The 10,167-nt window shown below is 43.6% G+C and overlaps 1 protein-coding gene across 2 annotated transcripts; it reads left to right on the top strand.

Annotated features, from left to right (window-relative positions):
* The first annotated feature begins 310 nt into the window (after positions 1–310).
* On the top strand, positions 311–9,776 carry LOC139376107 (exocyst complex component 3-like). 2 transcript variants are annotated; one of them, XM_071118297.1, is made up of 13 exons: positions 311–834; positions 1,439–1,603; positions 1,760–1,979; positions 3,364–4,045; positions 5,306–5,423; positions 5,609–5,734; positions 5,943–6,043; positions 6,372–6,482; positions 6,573–6,714; positions 6,837–6,959; positions 7,110–7,271; positions 7,487–7,608; positions 9,060–9,776. In XM_071118297.1, the coding sequence occupies exons 2-13, from the start codon at positions 1,460–1,462 to the stop codon at positions 9,262–9,264; spliced, it is 2,256 nt and encodes a 751-aa protein (XP_070974398.1). In that variant the 5' UTR covers positions 311–834; positions 1,439–1,459; the 3' UTR covers positions 9,265–9,776. The 2 variants fall into 2 exon arrangements, with proteins under 2 accessions (XP_070974398.1, XP_070974399.1); XM_071118298.1 differs by lacking the exons at positions 311–834; positions 1,439–1,603; positions 1,760–1,979 and adding an exon at positions 2,563–2,657.
* Positions 9,777–10,167: the final 391 nt, after the last annotated feature.

Consider the following 10,167-nt stretch of genomic DNA (forward strand, 5'->3'; position numbering starts at 1 on the left):
TCATAAAACAAGTGCAGATTATTATCAAATTTATTTGAACACTGAAAATATTAATAAAATGCTGGATACAGATCTCCATACAAAAAGAAAGCTATGATATTTATGAGGATTTATTTTTCTAATAAACACTACATTTAGCGCTCAGTACAATTGGGGAATTAAAACCAAATTGTTACGTTCCTACACATTTTAGCCAAAGACGTTACAGTATGAAGATAGGCTAAAACTGCTTCTCCAATAGAAATCCCTGATCACGCGATGTCATGGCTATGCGGATGACGTCATAACGCTCGTCTCGCCCAAACTGCGCATATGCAGACCGTAAAATCAAAGCCACTCCTTCGATATAAAGTTGTTTTGGACGAAAATGAAAATGTATCAGTTTCTCACTCTGACGAGCTTGTAGTTATAACAAGTTCAACTACCTAAGACATTGTCTCGAATTTATATTGGGCATTCATATTTTGAAAAAATTAACAACTAAGGAAGAATTGTTCACTTATCTCATTGACTTCTTATACCAAACCCTGACCAGGTCTGTTTCCCAGCGTTCCCGGAAGTCTTGCGATGTTATGCCTCTGGGTTTAGAAACTGTGTTGCAGCTAATGACTTCTGTTTATAGAAATCAACGGTAACATAAAATACAGTTGTGAGAAATTGCATACTCTTCAAAAGTCGCGCACATTATGATGCTCTCAAGCGCGCTGTGTCAGCTGCTACTGGGGCGGCGCACGAGAAAGGTCAACCAGGAACTGAACCAGGAGAAGCAGTGTTGGAATTGAGATGAGATAATTTGAACGACAGTTTACCTATTCAAACGTATTATTAGAGTTGGTAAGATATTGGATTTGTTCATTTTACATTTCAAATTAGTGTTGTACACGGGCTAGCGTTGTGTTTGCTGATTGGGCTGTGTGTGCGCGTCCTTCCTCTCGCCAACCTAGGCTGCTAGCTGTCTAGCTTACCATTAACAATGGGCTGCTTTCTAGTAAGTCAATATGGGAGATACTTTAAACACACAGATGACGCTTAAACCGTCTAGCAAAAACTTAAAATTGACTCTAACCAAATGTTTATAGCTTAGGTTTGGGCGTCAGGCTTGTCCTTATAAGGTTAGTCTTTTCCAGTCAATATAGCTAGCTACTGTACTCCAGTAAAATGCATTTGAGAGACATTTGAGTTTGCTTGCCATATAGTAGTAGTAGTAGTAGTAGTAGTAGTAGTAGTAGCAAGCTAGCTAGCTAACGTTATGCCAGCAAGTAGCATTAGCCAAGGCAGCTAAACGTTAACGTTACCCAATGCAATGGGCACTCACCTCACACAGGCACTGTCAGTATTAATGGTTTAATAACGCAATCGACCTGATATAGTGCCTTTCAACATCGTCGTAATCACAACGTGTATCGTTCAGTTTCGTGAGCATCTTGATCTTTGACAGACCCAGCTTGGCGTTGTTGTCATGGAGGAGACGAACAGGGAGGCTGTCGCCACCGCGGTGCAGAGGGTGGCAGGGATGCTGCAGCGCTCGGACCAGTTGGACAAAGTAGAGCAGTACCGCCGGCGAGAGGCTCGCAAGAAAGCTTCAGTAGAAGCCCGACTGAAGGTAGAAAATGACGACGCTAAGAAGACATGAGATACATTCTGTACTTCCCTATTGTTCATAGACATTTAGTCTGCATGAGAGCTGTAACGTTATATATATTGTAAATACTTGGCTCAGGCCTGAAACACCTTACCTGGTCTCTTTCCCTCTCCCCAGGCTGCCATCCAGTCCCAGTTGGACGGGGTCCGCACAGGGCTCAGTCAGCTCCATAATGCCCTGCGGGATGTCAAGGACATACAGAACTCCCTGGCAGACGTCAGTAAGGACTGGAGGCAGAGTATTAACACGATTGAGAACCTCAAAGATGTGAAAGACGCCGTTGTCCAGCACAGTCAGCTTGCCTCAGCTGTCGAGAATTTAAAGAATATCTTCTCAGGTACGCTGCACAACTACTACATGTGCCTCAAAGAAAAACTGTTATTGTTGTCTGTCTTTGCATTTGTGTACATAGAATGTACTGTTACAAAGTATTAATGCATTAATATACTGTCAGGTACATAATTATTGGCAATGTGATAAAGATGAGCAAAAAATACTGTATAAAATAAAGAATATAAATTCTGAGCTAGATTGTATGCTAAAAACAAAAGGAAAATTATATTATTTTATACTAATATAGTTGCTTATAGAAATAACATTTGTTTAACAAGTAAATAAAAAACTATCTCAAAGATGGAGGCCAAATTTATTGGAAGCCGTGTTTTCAATACTCTAGCATCCTCCCATTGAACACATTGGGAGGACCATTCTTCCATAGAGAGTCTTTCCAGATCCTTGATATCCTTTGTCTGGTCTTATGGACTGCCCTCTTCAATTCAAACCACAGGTTTTCAATGGGTTTCAAGTTCTGAGACTGAGATGGCCATTTCTTTGTGGATTTTGATTAGTGCTCGGGGTTATTGTCTTGCTGGAAGATCTAGTTGCGGCCAAGTGTCAGCCTCCTAGCAGAGGCAACCAGGTTTGGTACTTGGTAAAGTTCATGATGGCGTTGACCCCAGGACCAGTGGAAGCAAAATAGCCCAATAACAAAGAAGATGCACCACCATAATTTACTGTAGGTATGAGGTATGTTACTGCATATGCTTCTGTTTTTCAAGGCCCTTTCAAGGCCCTTTCCATCTGACCATAGCACCAGATTCAATCCAAGTGCCAATGCTGTTTTACAAACTCTAGGCAGTGCTATGGTCAGATGACATGAAAATATAGCTATTTTGCCCTGCACACAATTGGTGGGTATGGCGTAGAAAAGTACCTCATACCTACAGTTAACATTTGGTGGTGCATCATTAACTATAAAATGTACCATGACATTTTAGCCCAAAACCTGGTTGCCTCTGCCAGAAGGCTGACACTTGGCCGCAAGTAGATCTTTCAGCAAGACAACCCCAGGCACGGATCAAAATCCACAAAGAAATTGTTAATTTGTCACAAAATCTGTCTCCGGACTTGAACCACTCCAATCTCATAAAATATTTTAGAAAAAGGCTGTGTCGTCATCTTCACGGAGGGAGGGTGCTGGAGTACTAAAAACGGAAGCCAATCATTTTGACCCCTATCTTTTTAGATGTTTTTAATTATTTGTTAAACTTAATCTCCTTCTCCGAGCAATTGTATTAGTATAATATCATTAGCACATTCTTTAGAGCATGCAATATAGCTCAGTACTTGTATTATTTTTTTTATACAGTCTTTTTTGCTCATCTTTATCAAGGGTGCCAATAACTATCTACCTTGTTGTATACCATTCCCCTTCTGTGCAGTGCCTGAGATAGTGGCAGACACCCAGGTGCTGATTGAGCAGGCTGAGCTGCTAGAGGCCCACCGTAAACTGATGGATCTGGAATGCTCGCGGGACGACCTCATGTATGAGCAGTACCGAATGGACAGCAAAAACACTCACGACATGAACCTAATCCGCAACTACTTTGGCGCGGTGCAGGGCCTGTCTGACGACCTGGCCAAGCAGCTGTGGATGGTGCTGCAGCGCGCCATGGGCACGGTGCGCCGTGACCCCACCATGCTGGTTTCCGTGGTGCGCATTATTGAGCGTGAGGAGAAGATTGACCGGCGCATGCTGGACCGCAAGAAGCAGACGGGCTTTATCCCCCCAAGTCGGCCCAAGAGCTGGAAAGAGAAGATGTTTGAGGTGCTGGAGGGCACGGTCACCACACGCATCGAGGGCAGCCAGTCGGTGACGCGAGAGGCAGACAAGATGTGGATGGTGAGGCTCTTGGAGATCACCAGGAAGTACGTGCTGGACGACCTGATTGTGGTGAAGAATCTGATGGTGCAGTGCTTCCCGCCACACTACAACACCTTTGACAGGTTTTTAAAGCTGTACCACAACGCCGTGTCCATGCGGGTGCAGGAGCTGGCTGCAGAAGACCTGGAGGCCAACGAGATCGTGTCCCTCCTCACCTGGGTCCTCAACACATACAAAAGGTATCCTTTCTCATCCCGTATTCACAAAAGAGGCTCAACGTAGGAGGGCTGATATAGGATCAGTTTTGTCTTTTAGATAATATTGAATACGATTAGGCTATGGATATGGAGGACCTGAGCCTAGATCGTCTCTCCTACTTTGAGACACTTTTTGAATACAGGTCAGGCTCTGATCTGCTCTCTCTGTGGCTCATGTAGCATCTGTGATAACTGGGCACCAGTCCAATCATAGCTCAGTGGAATATGCAGGATTTGAATTACCCTGCAAGCAGTTATTGACAAGGTATGACAGAAATCCTTGCTTTGGTGTGTAGTTTCCCTGACACTATTTCCAAATACTAACGTTTTAGCATTTGTGGCACAAATCCCATTAAAGTCATGATACCAATATATTAATCTTTTAGTGACTTTGCTGAGCTTCGCATTTAATATTAGATATTTTCAGATGAATAATGCTAATATCGGTACCATGACTTAAATGGGATTTGTGCCTCAAATGCTAAAACATTAGCATTTGGAAACATTTCCTGGGAAATAAAACCAAAGCATGGATTGCTGTCATGCCTTGTCCATAGACTGCTTACAAGGTTTGGAGACCAATGTAATTTGGGTGAACTATCCCTTTAACCTCTCCCCATTTGTGTGTGGAGTGTTTCTCAAAATCATTAAATTGATGTAGGAAGAACATTGGAACGGAAATGCTTTTGTACTCTCCATATATGGGAAGGACTTGTAAGCTCTGCAAAGAGTAATTAACTCAATATTTAAAGCTAAACAGTCCCTTGGCACGAGAGGGAGGGCATAGCATGCGATCTAAGCAAAATTGCTGTGGATAATCCAATGAATGCACATACTACTGCACATTGCATGCACCGACAGGATTGAATGGAGAAAGATGAATTCAAAACATAAAGAACTAGCCTTATATCCAATTCTGACACAAACATCAGCTACCATGGAAACCACAACCACTGATTGGATGAGGCTGTAGAATTATAGATCACTTATATTCACAATGATTTTCTGAGTGTGTGTGTGTTTACGTGCGACTGCTTGTGAGAAGCCTATGTTTATTGGTATCTGTGTGTATAATATGGATTCAAGCATTGTCGTGTGTGCAGGTGCGCAAGCATGCCATGGTGTGTCTCTGTAGCTGTCTGTTACATTCAAATACATTAAATATATTAATTCCCACAGACAGTATAGTACAGGTTGGGCTGTGTTGCCATGTTCTCACACCCTACTGTGTTTGTGTTCCAGTGTGGAGATGATGGGTCACCCAGATCTGGTGACAGAGTATGACATCCACCTGATGGATCCTCTGCTGCCTCAGAAGGTGGTGGATGAGCTTCTCAGCAAATACGTCCAGACCTTCACTGTGAGTCCAGCCAACACACACTCTGTGATAGCAGCGACATACTCTATGGTGGCTCTTGTCAGATATACAACTCTCTCTCTCTGCGTCAGTAAACAAAGATGAAGCCGCCACTAATGAAATGTTTCATGAATTATTAAAGACAGGTAACATGGCTCTGGCTGACTCTCTCTCGCACCCTTCCACAGTCTAACATCACTGGCTGGCTTCGTAAGGCTCTGGAGACAGACAAGAAGGACTGGTTTAAAGAGACAGAACCAGAGGCGGATCAAGATGGATACTACCAGACCACCCTCCCCGCCATCGTCTTCCAAGTATAACCAGTCACGAGCCTGGCATCAGCCAGAATCTCTTTAACCCACTGGACTAAGTGTACTAGTTGCTACTACAGTAGTCTTACTATACTAGACAATGTGTATGTGATACAATTAGGATCTGAGAATTACAGTGAGTCACTAGTGTGTACTGTAAGTCTATTGGATGGGGGACCATCATCTGACATGTTTGTTTTTCTCTCATCAGATGTTTGAGCAGAATCTCCAAGTGGCAGCCCAGATCGACGAGACCTTCAAAGAGGAGGTCCTGAAGCTCTGTTTAAAACAGATGAATTCATTCCTCATCAGGTAACATGGATTTCATAATGTTGTGTTAATAATTGTGTAGTGATTAGCCGTTTACATTGATGGCAGTAAAGGTGTGTTACAGAATATGGGGCGGCAGGGTAGCATAGTGGTTAGAGCGTTCGACTCGTCACCGAAAGTTTGCAAGTTCAAATCCCCGAGCTGACAAGGTACAAATCTGTCGTTCTGCCCCTGAACAGGCAATTAACCCACTGTTCCTAGGCCGTCATTGAAAATAAGAATTTGTTCTTAACTGACTTGCCTAGTTAAATAAAGGTAATAAAAAAAATATGTATATGACATCTCTCAATTGTCTTCTATTGCTGTTCAGATACAGGGAAGAGGCGATCGCCTACAAGGAGGACCACTTGAGAGACCGGCAGCTCCCTCAGTGCTACGTCCAATACATGATCGCCATTATAAACAACTGTCATACATTCAAGTGATTCCCATTTGACAATTCCCTGTAAATATGAATGTCTTCTCTAACCTAATGCTGCTAATGTATATCTAACCGTACCTCTGCTCCTAGGGAGTCTATTAACAGTCTAAAGAAGAAATACTTAAAATCTACGGAGCCCACCCAGAATGATGCTGCCATAGAGAGGACCCTGAACGATGTGGCCAAAGATGGATGCCAGTTTCTACTGGATGAAGTTTTCCTGGATTTGGAGGTTAGGACGAAGTGTTTGGACATATTTTAAGCTCATTCGTTACTGTTCTAGTGTAATATTTGACAGAATGTTGCCATGAACACGGTTCTGTTGTATTTGATTGGTGATTTTTCTCTCCACAGCATCATCTCAGTGAGTTGCTGACCCGGAAGTGGTTGACGGGGACCCATGCAGTGGACACCATCTGTGTGACCGTCGAGGATTACTTCAACGACTTCGCCAAGATCAAGAAGCCTTTCAATACGGTACATGGAGAAATCAATCAATTGATATAATCATATCAAATGAAAGGCTTGGACAATTGATTGATCTGGAGAACTCCACACATTTTGTACAAATTGATAGTGGTCATCCTGTGTGTGTGTGACTGGGTATGTTGTATGTGATGTGTTTAGGAGATGACCAGCGAGGCCCATCGCAGGGTGGTGGTGGAGTATATCAAGGCAGTGATGCAGAAACGAATCACCTTCAAGAACGCAGATGAGAGGAGGGAGGGAGCGGACAGGATGATTAAAGAGGCTGAACAGTTCAAGTTCCTCTTCAGGAAACTCACTGCTGTGAGTGTTTATTTCCTGTTACAGGAGTGTTCTCTTTTCCAAGGAGATGCTCAGTAGAAACTACATGCATCTTGATCTAGTCTTTCAGCAAATAGTTAGTCACGATTCATTATTGATTTTTGATGTAAGGAAGACTGCTTTTCTCTGATGAGTCCATACGCTGATACTGTTGCTGACTCTTACAGTTTGTTTGTTCTGTCTCTGTTCTGCTCCAGGGTGAGGAGACTGATCGACTGTGCAACGCCATCGCTGCTATAGCTGAGGTGTTTAAACTCACAGACCCCACCCTGCTGTACCTGGAGGTCTCCACGCTGGTGTCCAAATACCCTGACATCAGGTCAGATCATACGCCACTTAACACATAGGCTACACAGAGAATGAATGTTAGTGGGATATCATGGTTTTCAATAGAATAACCTTGGCTGTAGGAGAAGTTACTTCAGATGTACTGTATAAGACACTACATAACCAAAAGTATATGTGGACACCTGCTCGTCAAACATCTCATTCCAAAATCATGGGCATTAATATGGAGTTGGTGTCCCCTTTGCTGCTATAACAGCCTCTCCACTCTTCTGGGAAGGCTTTCCACTTGATGTTGGAACATTTCTGCGGGGACTTGCTTCCATTCAGCCACAAGAGCATTAGTGTGGTCGGGCGCTGATGTTGTGTGATTAAGGCCTGGCTCGCAGTCGGCGTTCCAATTCATCCCAAAGGTGTTCAATGGGGTGGAGGTCAGGGCTCTGTGCAGTACAGTCAAGTTCTTCCACACCGATCTCTACGAACCATTTCTGTGTGGACCTTGCTTTGTGCACATTGTCATGCTGAAACAGGAACGGGCCTTCCCCAAACTGTTGCCACAAAGATGAAAGCACAGAATCATCTAGAATATCATTGTATGCTGTAGCGTTTAGGATTTCCTTTTACTGGAACTAAGGGGCCTAACTCGAACCATGAAAAATAGCCCTAGACCATTATTCCTCCTCCACCAAACTTGACAGTTGGCACTATGCATTGGGGCAGGTAGCTTCTCCTGGCATCCGCCAAACCCAGATTAGTCCGTCGGACAACCAGATGGAGAAGCATGATTCAACACTCCAGAGAACGCGTTTCCATGGCTCCAGAGTCCAATGGCAGCGAGCTTTACAACACTCCAGCTAACGCTTGGCATCACGCATGGTGATCTTAGGCTTGTGTGCGGCTGCTTGACCATAGAAACCCATTTCATGAAGCTCCCGACGAACAGTTCTTGTGCTGACATTGCTTCCAGAGGCAGTTTGGAACTCTGTAGTGAGTGTTGCAACCGAGGACTGATGATTTTTATGCTCATACAGCACTTGGCGGTCCCATTCTGTGTGGCTTACCACTTCACGGCTAAGCCGTTGTTGCTCCTACACATTTGCACTTCACAATAACAGCACTTACAGTTGACCAGGGCATCTCTAGCAGGGCAGAAATTTGACAAACGGACTTGTTGGAAAGGTGGCATCCTATGACAGTTCCATGTTGAAAGTCACTGAGCTCTTCAGTAAGGCCATTCTACTGCCAATGTTTGTCTATAGAGATTGCATGGCTGTGTGCTCTATTTTATACACCTGTCAGCAACAGGTGTGGCTGAAATAGCCTAATCCACTAATTTGAAGGGGTGTCCACATACTTGTGTATGTATAGTGTGCTATGTACGATGTGCTATCTACTCAAATTATTATGTGATGTCCATTGATTTTACCGTTGTAGGCTTAATTGATTGTCCTTCAGTAAAAAGGTGTCTGTCCTCTGTCCCCATAGGGAAGAGCACATCGTGGCCTTACTAGCGGTGAGAGGGGACGCTAGCCGAGAAATGAAGCAGATGATCATTGAGACGCTGAACCAGAACAAGCCTTCCTATGCCGGCAACACCCAGCCCATCTTCAAGGACATCACAATCCCCACCGTGACCATGACCTCAATGTCCTCCTCTATGGCCGCCACTGCCAACAAACTGCTGAAATAAATAACTTGATTCTGGAGAGAGATGGAGACACCTGGGTCGTATTCATTAATGCACAAGGTAGCAAATCAATTTAAAGGAAAATAAAAAAACAAGAGTTCATTATTGCAGGGTTTCCCAAACTCGGTCCTGGGAAACTCTGCCTTTATTGGACACGTTTGGATAGTCCCTCCCTGTTTTAGTGCCTAGTGATTACGACCCCGGCACAAAAAAAACACACTTCAAAAAAATCATGATTTTTCTTTTCTTTTGCACTTTTGAAACCTATTCCACAGACCTCCGATGAAAGGCTTGGACTGTAGTCCTTGAGGATCTGTAAGCGTATGATACTTGATGAATGAACCGTCGAACACTACCAAGTGGTTTTGTTACTGAAATGAGACCTTGCTCACACCACCCATCCCTCCATGCTTGCCTTATACAATTAACAGTTTGAAATTGTTTCTTAAACTTTTTCAGTGTGTGATGCTGAATGTCTGTCAGAAAATCTATTAAAGAAATCCTTTCCCCTGTCAGTCTGTACATCTGTTTTTCTAATTTACTCTGCTGTCAGGGAGAGGTGTTGACACTCTGAAACATGCCAAACTACTGAGTGTACCCACACTCACATGGAATCATTTCATTGGTTGGCTCATTTGAGGGTTGCTGAGGAAGTTGACAATAATTTGCAGAAGCTGTCTGCTTACTGCATCCTTCCTCAACAATACCATCAAGATCGCTCTCCATTATCTCCCTCTGTCTGTGTGACTCTACTGCAGCATGCTGCCTTTTGACTTGACTCAAAGCAATGGGTACTATGCTCTCCTACTGCTCTGTGTAATACCTCTAAATGTTTAATCTGGCTGCACGCTATTTGTTATGTGACTAGCCGAGCAGCGGAAGGGGTAGGAAGGCACAAACAGCCAG

Source organism: Oncorhynchus clarkii, chromosome 20, assembly GCF_045791955.1.
Source record: "Oncorhynchus clarkii lewisi isolate Uvic-CL-2024 chromosome 20, UVic_Ocla_1.0, whole genome shotgun sequence".
Classification (NCBI taxonomy): domain Eukaryota; kingdom Metazoa; phylum Chordata; class Actinopteri; order Salmoniformes; family Salmonidae; genus Oncorhynchus; species Oncorhynchus clarkii.